The sequence below is a fragment of the Melopsittacus undulatus genome, chromosome 5, assembly GCF_012275295.1.
Source record: "Melopsittacus undulatus isolate bMelUnd1 chromosome 5, bMelUnd1.mat.Z, whole genome shotgun sequence".
In the NCBI taxonomy this organism is placed as follows: domain Eukaryota; kingdom Metazoa; phylum Chordata; class Aves; order Psittaciformes; family Psittaculidae; genus Melopsittacus; species Melopsittacus undulatus.
Genome location: NC_047531.1, coordinates 81,704,836 through 81,730,201, shown reverse-complemented (window position 1 = coordinate 81,730,201; position 25,366 = coordinate 81,704,836). Strand labels below are relative to the sequence as shown.

Here is a 25,366-nt window from a genome sequence, read left to right as displayed (position 1 = left end):
AGCTTGGCTTGAAAGACATTTACTTAGCAAATGTTGGTAACTGTCCTTTCACACCCTGCATGTATCAACTGGCAAGAGGAAGGGACAGGAAACTATTAATTAGCAATCAGAGGAAGAACATACAGGACTGCATGTGTATTAGTGTGAAACTCCTCCCCAACACGGGTTACCATAATAAATGTCAAAGGAAGGTCTGTCCCAAACTATTAGCCCTCTCTGTCATCGATGGCCAAGCACTCTCTGAGGACTAATCCACCCCCAGAGGATGGACCTTGAAGAATTTCTTCCCTGCTCCATATCAGAGTCTCAGGAAGGTAGAGATGGGAGGGAAGAAATTATTCCCTCCCAGCCACCCCAATGCAGCACAAGCTGCAGACAGGTAGTAAAGGCAATGTATCCTGCTGAAGAGAGAGCTTGCCCCAGGGCTAAGAATAAAAACATCCCTCTTCTGACCCCACAAGCACATCTTGCAGGCACTGACACCCCAGTTTGTCCAGAATTAGCAATGTTGCTTCTCTGATGGCCATCAGAGAACTTTCCCACAAAAACCAGACTGCAACAGCACTGGAAAGCCACATAGCACAGAGTATGGCACAGACACTGCTCCTCAGGAAAATATAGAAAACAAGAAGTGAACAAAAATGCCAGCTCCATGTGAGCAACATGAAGTGCTTTTTACCACTGCACTCAACAGTCAATGCCATACACATCACATAGCACAGAATAATTTGAAAGCAGCCCTCTCTACTCTCAGCTCTCTTGCTGCTTTCTCTGGAGAGTCACTTCCCAACAGCACTGTATAGTCACCCTTACCTCTGTTATCAACCATGCTGCAACATGAAATAGCAACATCAATACTAAGTACACATTCCAGTTAACGTACTGAATCACTGTGTAGGTGACCTTGCTCAATCTACCACCATCGCATGTCATTTTTAATTACTGTGTAATCTCATCAGTCACCTATTACTGTCACAAAAACAGCAGGGGAAGCTATAGGAACTATCATGGTTTGTGCTTTTAACCACTGAGTCAGGTCAGCAGCAGTTTCTATTTTACAGTGCTGTCCCACTCACACCCCAGTTCCCAGAGCAAGTTTAACATCTGCTGTTGCTAACTACCTAGGACTGGTTCCAGTTCTCCAATCCACAACAGCACGTGGGAAATACCTTCTATCATGTATCTAACTACTCCACCCTTACAAGTGAAAATTCAAGTGTCAGATTCACGATCTGTCTGTAGAAGATGCTGATACCAAGGCAGATACTATTCTCATTTTCAACACTACCAATCTAATGGAATTACTCTTACACACAGGGATGAAGAAGTGGAGATTTAGCTCCTGTGAGATACATTCTCCATATATCCTCCAACATACCCATCTCTTCACAGTCTGCGAGGAGTTATTGAAATCAATCTACAGCAGGAATTCCTCTTATAAAACAACAGGAGAGGAACTGAAAATCTACTGTGAAGACTGGCCTTGCCTTTCCTAAGTAAAAGTGAATTCCCATTACTTAAAACAAAACAAGACACACTCTCAATTATAATCAAGCCCACTCAAGCACAGCTATGTGATGTTAGTGCTGCCAAAACCACTAGACTAAGACCATGCCACATGTTGCTCCCATCACCTGGGCCCACATTGCTAGCTGTTTGCAACAGTACTGGCTCTCAATCCACAAACTAAGCTGCAGTGCTCTCAGTTCTGCAGATGTGCCATTTGGTCTGTCATATATTGGCCATTATTACACCAAGCTTCTCCCTTCACTGTCTCTTCACATCAATTGGTCTTTCTATAGAATTGATCTATTCGTAGAAGAATAGAATTCCAATAGAATCGATCTATTCATAGCAGCACAGTTTGTTCACGCAAACCCACTGCCAAGTGTCAGAACTTTCCTTGGCACTGACCGAAAGTCCTCACCAATTTGTTCCCTAACCACAATCCTCAGTCACTGTTCCTAGGAAAAAGCACTCCAAATCTTTATCAAAGCAAACACAGCCACCTTGCAGAGGTGTTTACTTTCATTTCAAAGTGGAACAATTACAATGAGAACTGTTATCATACAACCTATAGGACATAACTCCCAGGTAACTTTCATAATATCCCAGGCACTGAGGAGAAAAAACAAAAAGGAAAAAAAAAAACCCAAAAAAGCAAAAACAAAACCAAAAAACCAAAACCAACAAACAAAAAAAACCCAAAAAATAAAGAAAAGAAAACAATTACAAAACTCCGCAGACTGTTAGATCATACTGTACATTGTAGGAGATTTTAAGTATTGGGATTTCAGCTTGTAAGACAAGAAGTCCGCTATTGTTTTCTGCAGCAACTTATGATTAACGTAACTTCTCAGAAGGCTTCACGAAATACTTATTCCTCTGAAGTAACAATACCTTTTTTTATAGGACCAGCCTTCATTTCTCAGTTACTCCCCACACATCCTGCTATTTGAGTAAACACACCATTTCCCATCCTTATGGCAGAGTCTTGAAGCACAGTACTATCAAACTGTAGAGAAATGCAAGCTGTGCATGGTGATGTGCAGTCACTATTGGGTCTGCTTCCCAAAGATGGATGAATTTTCCCTAATGATAGTTCTCAAATTAAAAGAAATGTAGGGCAGGTGGTAGATAACCTCAGCCACCACAATTCCATCTGCACAATACAGGTCTCCTGACTTCCAGTCTAGTGCTTTGGAAGTTGAACTATCAAGAACTTTGTTAAAATCTGTATTATTTCAATTGTATTTTCTTCAATTTATCTTTAAAAAACAATAATCATATTGTTTGTTTGCTTTTTACAATAGGATACTCTATAAATTCAAACTTTGTGTTCCTGAACATCAGGAAGGGAAAGAAGGCAGAGTTTGCCCTAGAGAAGCTATAGTTTAAACAAACAGACAAAACCCAGAAAATGACATAGAAGATCACAAAGCCACTTTCCAGCACAGAGTGGATCAAAAGCCCAGCCCTCCTGAAGGTCTGTCTAGGGACTCACTCATGAGACAGATCATCCCTTCTACCTTCTCAGATAGTCCTGGTTCCTAACTCACTACTTTACAGAGTTTTACATAAATGCTTCTCTTCCTGAGGACACTAAGTAGACACAATCAAAGCTAAACAGCTTTAAAGCAAATGGCTTAAAAGTGACAGCCAGTTTCACTTACTGAACTTCCATGAGTTCAGACTTCTGCAGTTTCAGCAGTGTTCTCATACCCACAAAATCTTCCAGGCAAAATTTCAATCACTTGTGCACAAAGTGAAGATGGAGCAAATGCAAAACACTGCCCACCCCAGCCCACACACACAGGTCGAAAAACAATAAAAACACTTCAGATTTTCCTTACAACATGGAAAAAGAAGGGGAAGCTCTCCCTGGTCACACTCCAGGCTTAACCTCCTACATTATATACCTTGGCTTGTTAGAAAGTGAGAAAATATGACAAATTGTCAGTGTTGAGACATGCATAAATTACTCATTGGGACACACACACACACACGACACATACATGACACATTAATCAGAACAGCCAAAAGATGGAAAGCAGCAGCTCTGGGAATGCAGGAGAAGATCCAGAGAGGATGCACTCAGCACTGAACTGACCATCTGCCTGAGCTTGACAATGTGCACAAAACACCGCTCTTCAAAAGGCAGTAGTGGGTGGAACAACCACACACAGCACATCCTCTGAGCAAAATGTAACTACACTCAGGAAGTCTGAACAGGAAAATAACTCATATTATGCCTTTTAATCTTCCTTGACATTGGATAAAGAAGATGACTTAGAACACTATTTGTCAGATATTTTCTCCCATTCCCTGCCCCCACCCAAGTGTTTGAAATTCAGCTCGTGCTCATCACAGATACCTGTGATTTGCAGAACTAGAGAAATTATCACGTCTTTCTTTCAACCAGGAGGCTGACAAATGAGTAAGTGGAAGCGTTAATAGTGGCCACTATTAAATCAGTGTGCACAAAATCTATGTGTTTTCAAACAAAAATCAGAAAGGTAAAAAAGAGGTGAAGTGAGAATGGAAAGGAAGGAATGTAAGAGAGCAAACAGTGGGGCAATGAAGAATCTTGAGGAAGACAACAGAAAAAATTATCAGGAGTCTCAGAAGAAAATTAAAGCAATTATGGAGCTGAGAGAAACAAGAAGAAAACACAAAGACAAACTGAAACAATGTACGAGAAGGCAAGAAAAATGGTAGATGGCAGATAAAAGAGAAGGAGGAAGAAAGAAGAGTGCACAGGAATGTAATGGAAGGGAGAGATGAGGAAAGAACAATGTCAGAAAAGCTTAGGACAGACTAAAAATTGGGAGAAAAGCAAGAGAAGGACATACAAGAACTCATCACTTCCATTGCAAATGCTTCAAGAAAAAGTGGCATATAATGTAGAGGAGTTTAAGAACTTAGGTCATTTTACACTTAAAATAGAACAGAGACTTATGCTCCTTTTTCAGAGTTGCTAAATCTGACTAACAAGCAGGTCTTATCTGTGCTATTTTACACCTTGGAAGCTGAAAGCATTTCCCACTGGAGATAACAGCGTCAAGCTAAAGTGTGTTTAAGGTCAGAGTCCAAGCAAACTTGCAGCTCTGTTGCTCACAATGTGACTTTTCTACAGAGGTACAAGACTTTTGGCACACACTGTTCTTCCTAATGTCTGTGAACCTGGCCCTGCAGCAGGGTAAGCATTCCCATCTTGACACCAAGTGCTTCAGCTCTCACTAGCTTCAGGCAGAATTAGGACAAGAAGCACCTGGCTTGATCAGTCCTTAAATTCAACTGAAAAATAGCATATACTTTTTCCCCCCCCCTTAACAGACTTCAAGCAACACATGTGGGACCAAATCCTGCCCTCCTTTGCACTGATGCAGACCTGGAGATGCACACTGATGAACATAGCACCGCTCCAGGTTCTTTCCATTGTGACTGAAGGTGAAATCTGGACCACAGCTTCTTTGTACAGACACAAGATGAAAAGCAAGCACAGCTCTCCTTAGCTTTACAATACTTTGTTTTGGAGGAAGTTCTGAAAAGCCTAGAATAGCTACCACCCACTCACACAACACAAACACGTAACAAAAACGAAACTGCTATTTTGAGACACCTCTTTAGTCAGGCTTTCGGTTCAGGCCAACAGCTCAGTACCTTGATCTCTGAGTGAACCCTGTAGAAGGGAAACAAGTAAAGGCCTGAAGACAGCCTGAGAGAGTTGGGCTTGTTCAGCCAGGAGAAGAGAAGGCTCTGGGGAGATCTTACAGCAGCCTTGCAGTACCTAAAGGGCATACAAGGATGCTGAAGAGGGACTTTGTACAAAAGCATGTAGTGATAAGACACGGGGGAATGGCTTCGAACTGAAAGAGGGGAGATTTAGATTAGACATTAGAAAGAAATCCTTTACTATGAGAGTGGTGAGACACTGGGGCTGTGGCTGCCCCATCCCTGACAGTGTTCAAGGTCAGGTTGGATGGAGCTTAAGAGCAACCTGGTGTAGTGGAAGGTGTCTCTGCCCACGGCAGAGGAGTTGGCATTAGATGATCTTTAAGGTCCGTTCTAACCCAAACTACTCTATTATTCTATGAAACACGATTTTTTTTTTCCCCTGTTGGGGAAAGGGTTGTTAAAATATTACCAAAAAAGAGCAAATACAGTCATCTGATGCTAATTTTCAGAGTCAGTCCTTGGAATCTAAACATTTTGTTAGAAACTTGCCTTTCTCATACTTCTTTGACTCTTAGGTCAAGCTCTAACCTCAAATCAACGCCAGTTCAGCTATCAGTGATAAAAATATTATAAACCATACAGACAGCAGTTCCAGCTACTAAAGAGGCCCTACTCTTCCTGCTGCTAGATGTTATTTTTAGTTGCTTATGTCTAATCATGCAATTAATCGTTCATTCCTAAGCCTTCTTTTTATGTCAAGAACTTACTTAAAGCAGTTTTTGCTTAGTTTATTAACTTTGCCATTTTAATTGGATGTTATTTCCCAGAAGATTGGGATGGGGGGAGAGGAAACAAGGGTTTTGTTTACATTTCTCAGTTATAGCAACAACATTTAGCAACTTTTTTGGCTCAGTGCTTTTGAGCAGGGCTAAGAAATTTAGCAAAACATGGCAGAGATGTGCTGGTTGCTCTCATAATACAGACACCTCTGTGGTACCAACGTGCTAAATCCTGATTAGATTCAGGATTAGAACAGGAAGGTTTTGCTGTGTTCTCAACAGAATTCCTAACTATTTCCACACTTAGAATTTGACATGCAAGATGAAAGAGAAAACAAACAATGGCTTTATCTCTGCTACAGCCAATCTCCTGAACGCCACTTGATTGCACATACCTGAAGCAGCATGAAAATGCTAATAGATGTGGCTCCTATGATATAGCCAGTATGCTATAGCATGACAGGTTGCCTCAATTGGGGTGATAAAGCTCACTGATTTAGCTTCTCCTACCCATATTGCAGTTCATCCAAATTTGCATGCTACCACAATGCTAGCAATAGCTAAGCACTTCAAAAGTAAGTCAGACATTGGGGCACCCTAAAGCAGAAAGAAAAGGGACAGGAAGTGAGAAGCCAAAGGGAGCTAAGAGGCAGCAGTGAGGAGGAGAAGGAAAGCAGTTAATAACAAGTTTTGGGGCAGAGAGGGAAAAGGAGAAGAGGGGATCCCTGAAAAGTGGAGGATCTGAGTTAAAGGAAAGGACAAGTTAGATGCTGTGGAGAAGAAGGAGCAGAGGCAACTGAAAATAAAGGGATGCATTATGCAAGCAACAGAGAGAGGTTTCAATAGTGAATAGAGCCAAAACTGTCTACAACTAATAGAAAACATTCCCCTGCAGAAGCTGGGATGTAACTCAGAAGTACAGTCCTTGCATTCCTCCAGCAGCAGCAAACAGCTGTACATTTTGTCAGTGTTTTATCCCTTTCTGACATCTGATCTACATTACATGTGTTCTACTGCCACCACTGATGGCATGCCATTAGAGCTGAGAGTTCAATAACTTTGCACCCTGGATCAGTGTGCCCAGACCTTCCTGATGCTGTTGAAATTACTTCTAAAAAAATCAAGAGACAGTAAAGTCAACTTTTTTGTTCTTTGCCTTTTGAAGTTAGGAAAAAAGCATCACGTACAGTTCAGTATAACTGTACTGAAGTTATAAAGTCAAGGCCTCAGATATTAAACAACTTAAAATTTAAGGCTGTCTTCACCTCTGTTCAGCTCCTTGATCACAGGCATTTGGTTGCATTCTGCAATTATACCATCACATGCAAGTCTTTTCCGGTGACCCCTGTCTCATATAGAAACCTGGATATCTTCTATTCTGAGAACACATTCAGGCTAGTGAAGTGGCTGAAATACTGTCCAAAAAATCCCAATCTGAAGTTTTGTGCAAACTGGAAGCTGTGAATTAAACATGCATTTACAGGCAGCGAGAGGATGAAATCAGTTAGGAAGCCTGAAAGACACACTGGAGAATTATATTCTATCCTCATCCCTGCTATCAAGTTAGTTCATCATTCAAGTGACTGAAATTTATCACTATTAGTTTCAAAGTACACATCCTCACTTTCTCAATTTCCAAGCTCTGCTGATGTGCTGAGTACTCACAGCCGGAACTGGAACCAACTGCTGATGTTTTCTGGATTTGCAAGGGGAAAAAAATATCTTGAATACTCTGAGAGCAGAACTGAAGCCTCTCAATGACTTAAACACAACTATAATAGCATATACACACTACAGCATAATAAACACTGGAAATAAAATAACAAGGATAAGCGTCTCAGTGCAACCCCTTGAGACAGACAAAAGCAGCCATGAAACTGATCTTCCTTGCTCTAAACCAAGCAAACCGTAACTGTCTTTATCTCATAATGTGTGTCAATCCACATTTAAGTCAAAAAAGGTCTGGAGCAGGCTAGTAAGGCTCTACCTTGGCACAGATAGAGCCAATGGCTTAAATCAAGTACAAACAAGACTAAGAGTCTACTTTTATTTCATTCCCTGTGTATAAACACACTGAATTTCTGATACACTGGTGTATTTTTCAGTATTTAAGAAGTAGAAACTGTGTGTTCTCGGTGCATTGTTATTTTTTCCAACAAGCAAAACAGCAGAATTATCAAAATCTACAAAGTCACGTCCAAGAAAGTTGAGAAAAAACAGGGTTTTAAGCAAAAGTAAAACAAAAAGCTGTAAAAATATTTGAGGGTAGTCTTAAAATGTTTTCTTATCTTTTAAAAAATAATCAAACCAGCAGCTCAAGTACTTTTGAGCCTCACAAGCTAATTTTCCATTTACAATAAGAGCAGAGCTTGAGCAAGGAGCTGGTCACACCGCAGGGGATCAGCATCTGATGTACAGAACACAGCAACCAACTCTTGGACTACAAGAAAATTAGTCCCTTTCCCCATGTTTTCCACTGACCCCTCCTGCTTTTGCTGATTCGGTTTTTAGTTGTCAAGATATTCACATTCCAACCTGAAACTTCAGTGATGTGTTCACAGACCATGAAGGCATCTGGGAGGTTACATTCTGGTAAGGTGAAGTGCTGAAGGAGTTACAACATGCACAAATCAGTCATCAAAGAATGATCCATACGTACTGACCTCTGAACTTCTTTGGAGGATTAGCAAGGTCACCTGCCTCTGGCTGAACCACACACCGGTCATCCACTAACCTAGAAAAACAAAAGTTATCACACTTACTAAAACATGCATTTGACATCAGACTGTATAGATACATGTGTGTGTGTGTGTGTGTGTGTGTGTGTGTGTGTATATGCAGAGATATACCTATCACAGCATAGATACTGCACATTTCTCCAATTTAATTCAAAAATACTTAGAAAGTTCTATTCAGTTACTAAGTATAACCAAAAAAAGAAAACTACATTTTCCTTCAAGAAAGAGGATTTCCTCTATTGAACTAAAATATGGCCTACGTTTCCATTTAAATCCAGTTAAAGTCCCTTTTGCTAGATCAAGTGCATGAACATTTCATGTAAAATTCTTGTTTTCTTTCATTAGAAATAGTCTGGTTTTCTACACCTCTCAGATTCTCACAGCCTTTACCCTAGGGCACAATCCAAAATCCATCAAAATCAACAGAGAGACTCTAAGCCACTTAAATAAGCCCTGGAAAAGGACCTCAAAGAAAAATGTTGAGAAAGCATATGTGGACCTGCTTACACAATCTTGACATGCAGGGGGGTTTCTCCAGTGACCTGCTGTTTCATAGCACTGTTTTAACTAGAAGTTGAGTCTGGGATCCAATAAAGCACCTTGGAGTTTAGTTTTTAAACATTCTACTGCTTTTCACCATTTCCAATCTTTTTCTTCTGGGGATGCATGTGGAATTAAGTATCAGCTCCCATCAAAACTCAAAGGAACACATTTTCTTTTGCTGAAAAGAATAATAATTTATTTAATCCATATCACAAAATCTAACTAACAAATCAAATCTAATTCTCACAATATTCTAGAAGTTAAATAAGCAATAAAATTCAAGAATATAAATTGTTAATCTTATCACAGAACTCCCCAAACATAAATTCAGCTTCCTTTCAGGAAGCATCTTGTAAATAATCTGCCTGTTTTAAACAATTATTCAGGAAAATCTCATTTAAGGACACACTACTGCCCTGCCACTTCACAACAACAGCCTTAGCAGCATTTTCTGTGGGAAACTGCCAGGAAAAGCACAATTTAGGTTCAGCCAAATTACACAATAGATACATTCAGCTTTCACACAAGCTGGTAAAGGGTTTGCATCCAGCCATGAGTGCAGCAAGACCAATCCCCCAGCATGCCCATGAATTCTCTACCTCTAGCAAGCTGCCTGTTGACAAGCTGCTCACTTGCAGCTCCCAGAAACAGAAGTGAAAATGTAGAATTTTATAAGTCAGCATCTTGGTTCTCATAATATACTTAAATGCAAATGTGAGGTGTCAGCGAGAAGGGAGAACTGAAGTAATGGTCCAAGGATCAGGCAGGGGATCTGCTATATTGCCTTATGGGGCTGTGTTTTTCACAGTCTAGGTTTGGCCAGGCTTAAGAAGAACAAAGCAAGGTTTGGAAAGTGGGACTTAGGAAGAGTCAGTGCTGCAAGATCTGTCTATGATCTAGAAGGCTAAAGATTCTTACAAAGAGCATCTAAAACCTGGAACCATGGAAGAAACAGGGCTGGAAAAGACTACCTTAAACAGAAGCTTTGCCAAAGGATTTTAATGCCAAGAAGTACTCCTCCCTCAACAAAATCCCTAAAAGGCTTTCTGAATAAACCCCTAAGGTTTGACCTTTAAGCACTGTCAGGATGGAGGACAGTACATTGGAAGCTGAATGCAATTGACAAGGATCATCTTGTGTTCCTTGGTGACAACTTGTGCGCTCTAGTGACAGCTAGAACTGTGGATGAAACGCAAAACTTTCATCATGGTACCACATCACCATAACAAAAGCCATATAGAAAACAAAGTGTTGGTGCTGAGAAAAACAAACAAGAACCTGCACACTGAGCCAGTTAGCTACAGTGTTCAAATATGTTAAACTTCAAACATGTTAAACTTGTAAGACTCAGAAAATAGATACTGAATTATTAATATCAATAACTTTAAGTATTCTCTAAAGGCACAAGGATAAAGACCTTGAGTTCTGCACTTATTAGGAGCCAAAGACATCAGACAAGACAAAGGAGAAAGGAACTGCTGCTCCTCCCATCCTAGAGATGTGAAAGCACAGAAATGAAAACACAGAAAGAGAACTGACATGTGGCAGGACAAAGGCAGGACAGAGGTAAGGCAGACAAGATGCATCATCTCCTGAGACCTTGCTACATGCCTTAGCTTCTGACATCTTTGTTCCTTACAAAGTATCTTACAACACAGGGCAAAAACACGAATAAAGTGTTGCTTTGTCTATAAAGCAGTCTTCCAGCAGCTTAATCCTCAAATTTCCACACATTACATTCTTCCTGTATTCCAACCATATGTCCTTCAAAATATTCAGTAGCTACTTGTTTATGGTGGATGTGGTTGTTAGGGTACCATAGCGAGAGCAGAGTTGCACATTGCATATGATGCAAGACTTCAGCCTGCTCTGTAGACTGGAACAGAAGAGGCTCTTCAAACACAGACCACTTCCTCCAATACGCATTTCAAAATATTCAAATCCCACTTTTCTTACCTAGCCAAAAGGCAGCTGTTGGCTTGTGGCTGAAGCCTGCTGGGTGGCTGCATTAAGCAAGCAGTAATTCATGACCTTTGTAGCATGCAAACAATCCATCTGAGATGTGCGTAACGGAACAACAGGCTTGACTACAAAAGGTCCTGGGCACCTGCAGCTTCTGTCAGACAATGGCACAGCGTGTTTTAAGATCACTCGCTGGTTTGCATAGGATGCCAAAGTGCACCAGACAAGACGCTGACAAAGGCAGAACTGACTGTATTGTACCATCATATTTGCAAGCTATTTAAATACTGATCAAGATTATTATGCCAATATTCCCCTTCTTCCCTTCCAGGTTGTTCAGCTTGGAGAAGACTCCAGAAAGACCTTATTGCAGCCTTTCTGTTCTTGTAAGGGGCCTATAAGAACGACAAGGACTTTTAGCAGGGCCTGTTGCAATAGGTCAAGGGGTGATGATTTTAAACTGAAATAAGGGAAATTCATGCTGTACATGAGGAAGAAATTCCTTACAGTGAGGGTGGTAAAACACTGGAAGTGGTTGCCCAGAGAGGTGGTGGATGCACTATCCCCAGAGACATTCAAGGCCAGGCTGGATGTGGTTCTGGGCAACCTGATCTAGTTGAAGATGTCCCTGCTCATTGCAGGGGGTTGGACCAGATGAGCTTTGAAGGTTGCTTCCAACCCAAACCATTCTGTGATTCTATTCAAGCTACTCTATCACCAGAGAAGCTTTAGCAAACTTCAGGGGGTTCAACTCTTCAGCTGGACTGCAGACAGTACTGCTACTGCTTTGTGCCCCAGTTCCAGCAGATAAAACATGACCGCATTTCAGTTGTTCATATGTTGATAGCACATAAATGACAGGAGTTCCCTGCACATGTATGATATCATTTTTATTTGTGCAAGTTCTTCCCTGAGCACAGTATCTGGTTTACAAATAATGCCTCCAAGCAATTGCTGCACTGCTGCAGTAATTAAGTTGTACAGTAGTTCTCTAGTGCCTAAGATAAATCATCAGAAAAGTCAAAATAATAATTACAGCCCCAGACTTTATTCATAGCCCTTTGTATTCAATAATTGTAGAATTGTGGTCTGAAAGTAAAAACATTCAATGGGATTGCTTGTCTTTGATGCCGTCTTTTTCCCACTGTAGCCAGGAAAAGCTTTTCCACTTGCTGCAGGGGAAGCAAGGGCTGTTCCTCACCATACCACCAACCTCACAGACTAGCAGATATTTAAGCCATTAAGACATCACACAACAACGTATACAAAGCCACATTAAATGAGAACTGAAACTATCTAAAGCAATGCCTGTGAGTTAAAGTGTGCTTCTCAGCAGAGGCAGGGGGGGAAAGCAAAGGAGGTTTTCAGGTCTCTTAGTGTTAGCCAGGATAATGCACCATATCATGTAAAGTGGTCAAAGCAAAGATATGTTCATTTTTTCCCCTCCTTTAGTGGAGTTCAATCTGTCCTTTCTCACCACATGCAAAGCCAAGTGTGTATAAGCATTCAATATCTTGCAACAGTGAATTGCATGTAGAAGGTAGCACCTGTGTAAACGTATTTACAAGCCATTTCAAATATAGTGCCTCTCGTTGTTTCAGCATCAAAAGGACAGGACCAACTTCTTCCAGTACTTTTCATCATTTGTTTTCAGAGCTTGCCTAATATAAACAACTTCAAACTACCCATACAGTTCCTAACATCACTCTGCTCCCTGGGCACTGGGCAGAAGCAGGGAAATAACAACTTGTAGTAATTCCCACTAAATCCTTCTGCTGGGTTACAGCAGCAGTTTTTGTAGGGACTTACATTGAAACAATAGACAGAGTAAGTCTCTGAAGAACCAGTGGGGACTCACTATGTATTTGGGGAAATAGGAGGAAGGCTGCACCAATGGCAGGAGCAAGACTAAGCAGTAGCAGTGTAACTCATAAGGCAGGTATGCTGGCAAAAGAAACTAATGCTATCTGGGCTTTCAGACATGAATCCTGTATGCTAGGTGAGTCTTCATGTCCTACAAGCTCCTCTGATTACTTAACACAGGCTAAAGGTAAAACACCAAAGGTTTCTAGGAACTTGCAGATGTAGCATGAGGGTCAAGGAATAGTGGTACAGCTATAAACCCAGAAAAACTCTTCACAATAATAAGTTATTTTAAATTTGAAATTTACTACTGAGTTACATTCTGGAAGAACAAAAACCAATGAAAGACAAAAACAGAAGGGAATGATGATGGATCTTATGAATTTTAGGGCTCTTTCATAATATAAGATGCTTTTCAGATCATCCAAGAAAGGAGCTACATAATATCCATTTATCCTCAGTTTGTGCCTTCAATTTGAAAAAGTCTTCCTGAAATGTACTTTCTCTCTTCCTACCAACAGACTTCCACTTTTCATAACCAATGTTATTAAGCAAAACAATACCTAAACAAACACACACGCACACAGACTCTCATACATATACCTATACATACATGCATGCGTGCCTAACTTGTCAAAGTACAAGACCCAGCTACTGATACCTGTTACAATACATGAGGAGGAGCAGAACTCAGCTTGATACTCTTGATACATATATATTTTACTCCTCAAAAAGCTGAATAAATTAAGCTAGAGGCAACATCTTCAATCTAAAACACTCAGTTGCTCAGCTTTTACTCTTAGTGGTATCATTATTTCACTGTTCTGAGCAGCCTAAGGCCCAACAGCAGCAGGAAGAGGGGGCAATATTAACAACAGACATCAGTAAGATGAGTTGGACGTTTTAATTGTCAGTAAAGCCAAGCAATACATCTTTGTTCCACATCAGCTCACAAATCATGCTGAGGCTACATCCCAAAGACAGAAAACCTCAACATCCCTTTGTGAACGAAAGACCAGCCCTCAAAACCTCTCCTTCCTTTGCTCCTCGGTCATCTCTTCACATACACAACCTCCTTATCAAAACCACTCCCTCAGAGCACCTTCTTCTCCTCCTAACTGCAGCTACGAAGCCTCTCCTGTGCTCCACACAGTAACCATTTGGGAAGAGAGCTTCTAGTCATATCACCAAGAAGCCAACCAATAATGAACAATAGGTTATTAAATTTTTTCTGCCCTGGAAATCAAGCATCAAATGCCCAAGTGCCAAAACAATCAGGTCCACCCAGTTCTTCTCCAAGTCCACCCACTTTTCATCTCATTGAGCCTCTTATCAGGCATCTGCGTCAGCCCACTTCTTGCTTGCTTCAAGCAGTCTCTTGCCAAAAACCTACAGTCATCATACCTCACCCTTCCCAAAATGTGAGTTCATATTCCTTTTTGACTACCAGTTCTGACTCAAATGATTTACAGCTCTATGATTGAGCTCCACTGTACAAAATCTGCCTCTTTTCCTGTCTCCTTCCTTTTTGCAAAGTTTTCATCATCTTTCCACATGTGTCATTTTTCAGGGTCTCCCACGTTAACCCCAACTTGCACAGAAAACAAAAAGGATCTTCCTTGCACTTACAGCAGGACTATTAAGCCTCTGTACTATTTAGGAAGATTCCTTGTTAAAAATCCCTTTTGATAAATGGGAGGATCACACTTCATAATATTTAAACAAGATCTGCACTACATGCCAATGAGGTGCAGCAGCACAGACACAAAGTCTGACTCCTGCCTCTAACTTCAGCAGCTTTATTCTTTCCTTTCTAAATAAATTTTAAGTGCTATAAACGTAAAGCTTAACACAGGTTGAAAGAAGCTATTAAACCACAGAACAGCTGAATTTGGAAGGGACCACAGGAGGTGATCTAGTCCAATCTCCCTGCTCAAGCAAGCTCACCTAGAGCACATTACTCAGGATTGTACTCCTGCAACTGGAAAAACAAAATCCTATGCATCCAAAAATATTCCAGACTTCTCAAAGTGTCTTAAACAGCAGACAAATTTCACCATGAACCATCTCAGCTACACAGATCAGGAACACTCAGCCATTCTCACCATGCTGAAAAATGCTCATACAGGTCACTTTGAATTGCATTATAGAATGTCATGGAGACAGAAGGGCAGGAAGCAAGGCACCAGGCGCATACTGAGAAAAGAAACAGCATGCTAGTAGGCAGTTCCACAGTTGCACTAATAATCAGCCTTAAAGGTTTCTTTCTTTATCCGATTGTACATTCATATATTCTGGTAACTGCACCTGCAGGCTTGCGTGTTGGAGGGGAAGAAACAAAACAAAACCAGAAAGCTGAAGTTTTTCTGATTCAATTAAGTAATCCAGCTATAAATCCTGAATGCCACTTTGTTATTCTTTTGTATTGTATTATATCCAGTCATGCTTTTAGCTTGTAAAGGCTTCAGGAACCCGTTCAGTAGGATTTGTTAATCCTTTTTTACAGTTACACTTACATTTAAAACATTGTACAAAATGACATAAATTGTAAGGAGAGTTAAAATAAATGATTCAATAAAGTGTTATTTGGTGATTACGGGGGGGGCAGGAGGAGGGATGGACGATTCTCCCATTTTAGTCTCAGTTTTGCAATTTTCTTTGCCTGCATAATAGTCAAGTCATTTATGCACAAGGAAAATGGTACTGAGCTTATCTTGGGCATACTAATTTTTGCCAAGTAAATAAACATTCACACAATATTTCAAGATCCTCACAATACAACACACATTAAGTCACTTTGCAGTGCTGCCAAGCATACCTATTCTCTGCTGTCAAAAGGGGACTTGGAAGTGTCAATGGGAGGAGGTGTGCCAGCCCACCCCACCCAGCTCATTCCCCAGTCATGCAAAGTCCTTCTACTCTTCCCAATGCTGAGGGTGTGCTCCCAGGCTTGTTCTGGCTTCAGTCTGTCTCAGTACCTTTGAAAAACAAATTACATTCCCATAAAACTGAGAAAATATCTGATTCCTTCCTTTTTTTTATATATGAAAAGTGAAACTCTACCATACAAGGACGTTGTGGTAGCCTAAAGGCATTCAAGAAAAGAAAGTCTTGCATGGGAAAACATACTGTTTTGGATGAAATTTGTATTAAGACATTCTTCTACAGCTAAGAAATGGAAAGGATATAAAGTGATTAACAGGAAAGCTTTCTGAAAGCAGTAGTGGCTTGCAGAACACAGACCCATTAACAGTGCATCACTGGGGAGACTGGACAATCTTTCTGTTACTGGCATTTTCTTTCTTGGGTGAAATCTTGGCTTTCTTCAAACTTACTGGCAAATTCTCCACTGATCTCTCTGAGGCCAAGATTTCACTCCAGTGATCCTACCTTCCCAAAAGTGCACTGGGGAGCAAAGTGCTGTTTATTAAATAACAAGCAGTGTCAGCACCAAGTGTGTGGCTATATCATAGACCCTTCAAAAGGAGGAAGCCCACACCCAACAAAGCTCACCACTGCCAAGACAAGCTCACCTGGATACAGGATGGCAAAAGGCATTCTGGTGGCCTGAGCTCAGCTACATAAGCGTAAGGTATCTAGCTTTAAATCCGCTATCTGGAATCTTTTTTCAGTCAAGATTGAGAGGCAGGCACCTCCAGAGGGCAATAACAACCTGATCTAGGGCAGATGTGTAAAGTAAGAGCATGAAACATCCTCCTGACACAGCCTTTCTCTCTCCCTTGTCTACTGGCTACTTGTAAGAGGACTATGCTTTGGCAGAACTTATTAAGTATAACCCCCAACCATTTTCAGACAGAGGTACTAATGTTCTGCAAGGCTTTCCCCCCAGTTCAACCTGAACACCTGGCATTTTCTCTTGTGCCTGGCTGAGATGCCAACAAGAAACCTGAGTGGATCTGGTTGAGATATTCCTCCCACCCCATCTACCTTCCTTCTGTGTACCCCTCAATGAAACAAGACTGATAACACTGCACTCTTGGAGGAGCACACTCCCTACCAGGTTTCCAACAAGCAGAGAAAATGTTATGTTCATGTCCCTACACATAGGGTACAAGGAATACATATCTCTCAAAGCCTGCAAAACCTTTTGTTTAAAAGAGCCAGCGTGACCAACAGTATATATTTGAGGGTGAAAATATTCATGCTGATGCAGTTTATCTCGAAAGATTCCAGCCACTGAGGTGTGGTGGAAGAAAAGAGAAAAACCTCCCTTTTGTTTCAACTAAGCTTGCTCAGCTATTGCTCACAAGGACAGTTGTGAAGGACCACTTCAGTTAATTGTACACAAAATGAAGGTGGTAAAGAAAGCTGTAGTAATTACTCCAATTTTGTTAAAACTGGAAATTTGATCATTTGAAGGCAAGACTTTAAAAAGTGGGACATTGCAGAAATAAACACAGGTATTACAATATTCCTTCTTCAAGCATATTATCATACATTAAAATCCAAAAATGCCATCATCTGCTCGTTTGCTCAGCAGTCTATTTGAAATGTTATCCCAGATACAGTATGCAACAAAGGCTTTATATTCATGCTCTTCAGGGCAAAGGCCACATACAGCAAACATCCATGATAATCTCCAAATATTCCTTCTGTTTATTTTAGGAGCATCTGAGGCATCATTTGTCTAAGTGTTTAAGTACAATCTAACTTCCACAGCTCTTCTACTTAATCCTTACTCCAACTAGCTACATATTGAATGCAAATACTACAACAAGTCTAGGATTTGGCCCAATACAAACATGATGCTTACTTAGAAGTAAATCAGAAAATGAAGATTAAACACATAACTTTAACTCCGCTTGCTTACACCTTAAATACGCATAACAGGTCTGCCACTCAGCTCTCCCAATGTGTAAACGTACAGATGCTCTCCCAATGTGTAAACATATGGATGAAGCAGAAGTACTAGGTATATTGACATAACATACATTAGCAACACTGACATTGTGACCACTGCTAAACTAAAATAGAATTTTTGGGCTTATGCATGTCTGCATCTTCACATGAAGTTTAGGCATGTAATTCACTAATCAGCCCCTATCAGACTGAGTAGCTTAAATTCCTATGGTACATAGTGACTCCAAAGAAGAGGACCTATTAATAGCATCACTGGTCTCAAAATCAAGTAGACACACAGAATACATTGCAAGGTTATCTACTCAGCCAGAGACAGAAAAGCAAAGCCAGCAGTATAGAGAAAATATTCACATTCAAAAGGAATTCTGCATTCAGCTTTCACCATAAGAATTTGTGCATTTTGCTCAGCTGTGTATGTAGCTCCATGGGACATATTTGTGAACATCCTCTTGAAAGGACTGTTTTGAAGAACTGTGCACTAATGAAAGGAATTGGAAAGTCTGAATTTGCCACTGTTAACACCATTTAATGAAAACAGAGAGAAAGGTTTACGCAGAAAAATACTGTTGAGAAATGCCAATATCTGTCCAGTGATCCAAGAGTGACTTCATCACTGAAAATGGTAATGAAAGCATTCACACCTACACATCAAAACAGCAACACATTGTATAAAGGAAGCATAAGCAAAAGGTGAGAATTGGGAAACTTACATTTGGCTGAAACAGCATAATGTAAAAATATTGTTGTTTAAGCAAACCAGGCTCCAATGCTACTGTAAGGTCTCTAACAAACCTCAACAATCTCTGGGACAATAAGATACATATAGAAAAGCACACACATACGCAAATACATATATACAAATTACTGCTCCTGCAAACACAATTTGCAATCTAGATCCTGGAAACCAAACCAAGTTCTTTCTCTATTTTGTAACATAAATAGTAATAATCCGGCAGACCAATCCATGTCACACTGTATAAAAATGAGCGTGGAAAACATTTCTTAATCAAAATGTTGATATTTGACACATTTTGCAGTGTTTGTTTCACACAGCAATGGCAAATCTTCTGTGCCTAACATTTTGCTAAAAAAGTTCCCCTTTTTTAGATAATACATATCCAAATACTCTGTCACAATCTCATTTATATGTCAGGATACTGAACGAAGAAAGGACTCTCCTTATTTCAGAGGCCTTCAAATGGTGACAAGTCCTAAGTTAGTGTGAACAAGTGTAATTCTACTCAAACTAGTCAAATAGCCCTTTTCTACAATAACTCAGCATTGACCTAGCTCTCTTTACATTCTTTCCTTAGTCTACCTTTCTTTAGCTGCCCAGAGGCTCTCTTCAAAGCCAACCAGCAATACTGTGCCACCATAACCATGCATCACAACTTGAACCCACACCAGCCACAGCCCCCTTCCACATGGCATGCTGTATACTGTCACCAGGGACAAACTTGGGCTTCACACCAGGTACTTGAACCTTCTCCAGCCACATTCTTGCTGAGACAATGCTCTGGAAGTAGAGCACTGCCTAGTTTTGCTTTCAGATAAAAGGAGACAGGTCTCAGTTTAAGAGCGCAACCATCATCAAGCTTGTACCCAACATGTAATTCAGCTCCCAAAATCCTGCTGCTGGTTTCAGCATTTACTCCTGCCTCCAGGGACAATGACTTGGTCTGCAGAAAGTCACTGAACTAGGTCTGCTCACCCTTTGATATGTGTCCAGCTCTCACTGATGGTAATGAGAGCTATGCACAGCTATTAAAGGATAAGAGATAACTTCACATCAACACATGTTCCAATTCTCCCAACAACAGACTTTATGATGTTCATTTTGCTATGACAAATGTTTACAGTTCTTTGCAGCTGGGCCAGGTTATTTTGCATATTGTCTTCTTCACTTCTCTGTTACTTCTGCAGCAAGTTATAAAACACCTTCCAAAACAAAACAGCTGAAAAACTGCAGTGACTCTTTTTACGTGTTTTTAAACTGAGCAGAGCCAATTTCCTACTGGGAGAGATCATTTTAGGAACTGTTCCAGATTCTCTCAGAGCTGCTTTCCCAGTTGCTGGGAGCAGCTCTCGGAGCCTTTTGCCACACCTACACCCAACCTGTACATGCTCGCTTAAGAGAGTTACATGTACCAGCACTAAGCAGCAACCTGAAGAGGAGATGGTTGGAGAAAAAGTTGGGAAGCAAGAAAGTAAGAGCAGCCATAAGCAAAACAGTAGCTTCTGTGCAGGTATATGGGTAAGAAGGTATAAAAAGAGCCAATGCATTGCTCTGCTACTGGAGTGACTCTTTCCTAGCTAGCATTTTAGAAATGGAAAAATGATGTAATAAGCAGGTTCAAACCTCAAAACCGCTTCAGACTTCTCCAACTGACCACTGTGCAGGCTGTCATCCCCTCTGGTCTTAACACTGTGACAGGAGACTCACAACCACAAATCCAACGTGTCCAAGAACACTTTGAAAATGGTCTCATCCTTGACCTAGCGCTTCCACCTGCACTCTCAGTACTGATATTATGCTGAGCTGGGACAGCATGGGATTTATGTCACTACATAAACATCAGGGCAACAACTCTGCTGATCACTGAAGAGCACTGACTCCTAGGCTGTGCTGTCAATGGTCCAAATGTTGTATCACCTACTAAGGTGTGTCTTAACAACAAGCTCTGTTACAAAGAAGTAAGTTTGGCCTTCTTCATCAAGGCCCTCCAGTTCTGCAGCATTCTTTTCAGCTGAAAGAAAAGCTTCCAGGTCTCCTAGTACAGTTTATCCTGACACCGTAACAGAGGAAAAATGCCTGCAAAAAACTGCTTTCTCTTTGGAGAGCTGGAGTCCTTTATCACTTACGTACACTTACTGGGAATTAACTGGCAGAGAAACAAAGACATCACGTCTTCTAGAACAGCCTGCACTTCAGTGATATATACAGGTAAATAGAAGAATGGCATCCACTTCTTTTTTTCCTTTTAAGTGCATTAACGCCTGTACACACACTTATAAATGCTCACATTACAATCCCATTCAATCCACGAGTTTTAAAGATGAGGACTACGTTTTAGGTAGGAAAAAGGAGCATGGTTTATCCTTCTGAATCAGTGAGTGGAAAGCACTGTTATTCTCAAACATGACCCAGGGATACACAGCACACCTTCTTCCTCCCGTGCCAGAGTATGTATCACAAAGAAAGACAAATGAGCTTGAAGGTTACAACTAACTCATGTTGCAAAAGTTTTTAAAGTCAAAGCAATCAACTCTAGAAGAACTGCGACAATATCACTTGTTTTGTTCTAAATCTTGCAATTTTTGGTATCATTACTATCGGCCTGCTTCCTGATGCTGTAAGATTATATATTAAAGAAACCTCTGCTTTCACAGAAAACAGCACATGTTGCTTGCTCACCACCACCCAGAGAAACATGAAAAATGGCTGAAAGCTCAGAAACCAGAGGACCAAGAGGACGAATCCACACACAACTACTCTTTTAAAACTCACGATTTTTCAAACCCCTCTTTTTTTGGTAGGAATCTGACTCATAATTTTCAGAAACAAACAGGAAGCACTGCAGACATCTCCAAGTATTTCCTCTCCCCACCCTCCCTTCCACCCACCCCCCTTGCCTTTTACTTAACTTCTGGACACTTCATTATTCCTTTTGCTATGTCCGCAGTGAAATGTCACTGCTTTAGACTAGCTCCAGTGTGCTAAGGTACACAGACCTTCTTTTGCTGAGATCAAAGGTGCCCTTCCTCCCATTGACTGGACAAAGTGAGGCTTTCACACAGCCTCAACACCAGCTGGGATAGCAAAGCCCCTCCACCACAGCCTACAGCATCACATTGGCAGCCCTTCCCAGTAGCAAGCAAGGGCTCTCCAGTCACTCTGCTCTAGGAAGCCTGAGCCCCAGGGCTGGCAGGGGCAGAAGGCAGCTGGCCAGGCACTGGACGTGACCCTCCCCACAGCAGAGTCATGTGGAGTGGGACTTGGAGCAGAGAAACAGGATGAAGAAGTGTTAGAAGGTAATGTGCCGGGAAAGCTTTTTTACCTTACTCTGTTTATTACAGTGCTTCCTTTCATTGTATGCCTGGGGAAAAAAAGCAAAATCATTTCCCCTTCTCCATTCACCACTAGAGCCTCTCACAATGCTGGGCAAGCAGCTGGCTGGCAGGAGGCACTGCGGAGGGAGGACCTCAGGGCCAGCTCCTCTGTGCCCTGAGCAGAGCCCTGGCTGTAACTTGCATGGAACCACTGGGAGTTTTTATGACCATGACTGCCCAAAACATGCCCTCAACCAACAGGGGAGTGGGGAAGGGGCAAAATACAACATGTGGGAAAGGCCAGCAGTGGGACAGCACACTGATAGCCCCATAGATGTGGCACAAGGGGGCAGGAGTCCTGCACCTGCTGGAGTGAGCTGGGGAAAACAGCACGAGTGGCAGCAGGAGAAAACAAAGGAGCTGGTTTGAAGAAGACCATGCAGCTACACAAGGAACTGGAGCTAGGTGAGAACGTGGTGGGTGATGGAGTAGTCATCATTACTTACTCCTGCACAACCAGCACTCAGGCAGTGTGGTGAGAACCATGGAGGCACACAATGGAAAGCTACCTGTTTCCCTTTCCGGATCTGTCGGTGCTCTCAGGCTGCTCTTTTTTATTTTCTTGATGGAAAAAAATAAAAATAAAGAAACAATTGGGATACATTCTAGCAGCTCTTCCCAGAAAGAAAATGTTCCACTTTTCAGGGTACTTTGAGTATTCCATTTCTTTATGTTAGCGTACAGTCTTAAATGCAATTACAGACAAGCCTGAGATACTGAGGTTTGTATCCATGCCGCCCTGGCTCCCATAGTGACTCTGACTGTAGCAGCAAGGCTGCTCTGCAACTGGGCCATTTCCCTGGAAGGGGATAGCAAACACACAGAAAAAAAGGAGATACCAAAATTCCCATCTAGTTTCAAGTTAAATAAACTAATTGCCGCACACAACCCCATTTTAAAAGTCCTGCTAAAGTCAGCCTCATATTGTGCAATAATATTCAGAACAGTAAAACTATTCTAACCTTTTCCTTATCGCTCCACAACCCTCTCGGATGCCTTATCACAAGAAGTCAACCCAATGCCTGGCACATTAAGATTAAAAACACACTCACTGCTTAGCTACGATTCCCTATTCATTTGTGTATAGTAAATAATACTACTCAGCTATAAGCTGATCTGAAAAGATAGTGCAGCACCCCACCCGAAAATCAGATCCATTTTTATCACCTTTCCAGATTTTATTACATAATCAAAACCCCAATCAACTAGCTCTGTGATGCTGCCTTGTGTGTAGGCTTACACAGTTCCTTCTCCAAGTCAAACAGCACCACATTGTCTGGGGTAATCTCATCCACTCACATAAACAATTAGTCTGCTATATTTTGATTAACACTTCCGTTTAAGAGGACATTGAGAGATGCTTCAGCCTGAGTGGCAGAAGGTCTGGCCTCCTGCTAAAGCACATGTGCTCTTCTCAAGCTCTTTCTCCAACTGGAAAACATAGCTGCCAGCCTTGCCCCAGGTACCTCGCAGAAGCAGAGCTCTATTCTCATTTGACACATGGAAACAACACAGCATGCATTTAGGTGATGCCTGACACTTGTTTGAGTTATAAGACTCATAGATCCCATATTCAGTAAAAGAAGTAAGTTGACCCAAATGCAGGAAAGAGCAAGAGTACTATTTCATTCAATTCATGTTACAACCTTTCAGAGCTTGACTGTCTCTAAGCAACAGTCAACTCCATTTGCACAAATCATCTACTAAATTGTTTAAGTATATGAACTCCTATTGCTTAGAAAGTGCTGAGCAGCACTCATATAAACTGTTTGAACAGTGACATGCAGCCATAGATAAAAATAGCTTACAGTGTAAATGTATATCCATGGCCTCAGTGGTTTGAAAAACTCTTCACCAAGGCAAAAGGTAGGACAATCCCTGATACTGCAATCTACTCACATATAAATTCTTCCATCAGTATAGTGCCCTAAATGAGACATCAGAAGTTAACTGCTCTCCTGTGAACCATTAAGATAAAAACAGATATTGGTTAAACCTAAATACATGATCTTTCTTAGAAAAATGGAAAGCAGAGATTAGGATTTATTCCACTGCATTTGTATATGCTCCTTGCTACTCTGGCAGCTTAAAAGGAGTACAAATTGTTCCCATGCCTCACAATGTGCACTTCATCTAGCCGGTCTGCAGCTCTGTGTTAGCAATTATGTGAATTGGAAGTGAGCTTGAGCCTTTGTTGTTTATTTTTTTTCCCTGATCTTCAATCTGAAGAAGTTTTAGAACATTTTTGTTTATTTTTACCTTTGAAGTTCAATATTTTTTCTAGGAAATGAGCACTGAAAATAACTATTTGTTTGTGTGCAAAGCTCTGTGTTTATATAAAAGAAAAGTTTGTATCCAACTTGTCATCCTGAAACGAGAAAAAGGTACCACAGCACTTATGTTTGATGAAGTTGTGCGGACATTCCTGACAATTGTATTTGTACAGATCTTGTCATAGCTGTGGAGGAGACTTTTAACCAGCATTCGGATCAGATTCTCTGCTGACTTAACTCTGGCAACACAGTGCCCAGAAAACACCTAACTGACAAGTGCTCAGTTCACCACCTGCAAGGGGTGGCACAAATATCCCACTTCTCCTCTCAATGCACATTAGCAGAAGTGGTAGAAGTAAAATAAGACTTCCCAGCACCACCAAGGGCCGTTTGAAAGCAGTTACTTCCACATTAGTGCTAAGTGAATCAGAAATCCAGACACACAAAATTTCATCCGGCCACGCAGGTTCCAGTTTAAGGTGGGAACATTATCTTCAGAACACAAAGAGCCACTAGCTAGCTGGGGCAGTGTTGAAGTCTGCAACTGCCAGCACAGACTGCTCTTTCAGGACACCAGAGCTCAGTAATGGGGACAAAACTGGCTTCCTGCTGCTCCACAACTTACACAGTAGATTAAATGCTGGAAATGGGGAATTGCAGTGAAACAGCTCAGGCTACATAGCCCAGAGACCAAATACCACACAGCAAGAGCTACCAACATATTTCATTGGATGCATAGGAAAACCATCTTCCTCCTTCCTCAACTCATGTCACTGAGAAGAATTCAGTCCCATTTAGATAGAGGAGGACCAAGAACTCATAGAAGATATTTAAGGTCCAGTTTACATAACAGATCCATAGTTCTTCTGATTGCAAAACTGCACCTGTTTTTAGAAATAATGAGTGCCTTTATCAGTCCTTAGAAAACAAGCACTCAGATCTGATTCCTAAAAATACCATCACATAGAAACATCCTGTTCTTGAGCAAAAGCAGACAGAACATAGAAATCCCAAAACTCATTCAGCAGGTAACATCATC

At 41.1% G+C, this 25,366-nt stretch overlaps 1 protein-coding gene across 1 annotated transcript in view; it reads right to left on the bottom strand.

Annotated features, from left to right (window-relative positions):
• The window catches only part of ITPR2 (inositol 1,4,5-trisphosphate receptor type 2), a 252,357-nt gene that overhangs the window by 212,771 nt on the left and 14,220 nt on the right, over nucleotides 1–25,366 (bottom strand). The window contains exon 2 of the mRNA XM_034062808.1: nucleotides 8,621–8,691. Within this exon, the coding sequence (XP_033918699.1) occupies nucleotides 8,621–8,691 (71 nt within the window). The remainder of the gene's footprint in view (nucleotides 1–8,620; nucleotides 8,692–25,366) is intronic.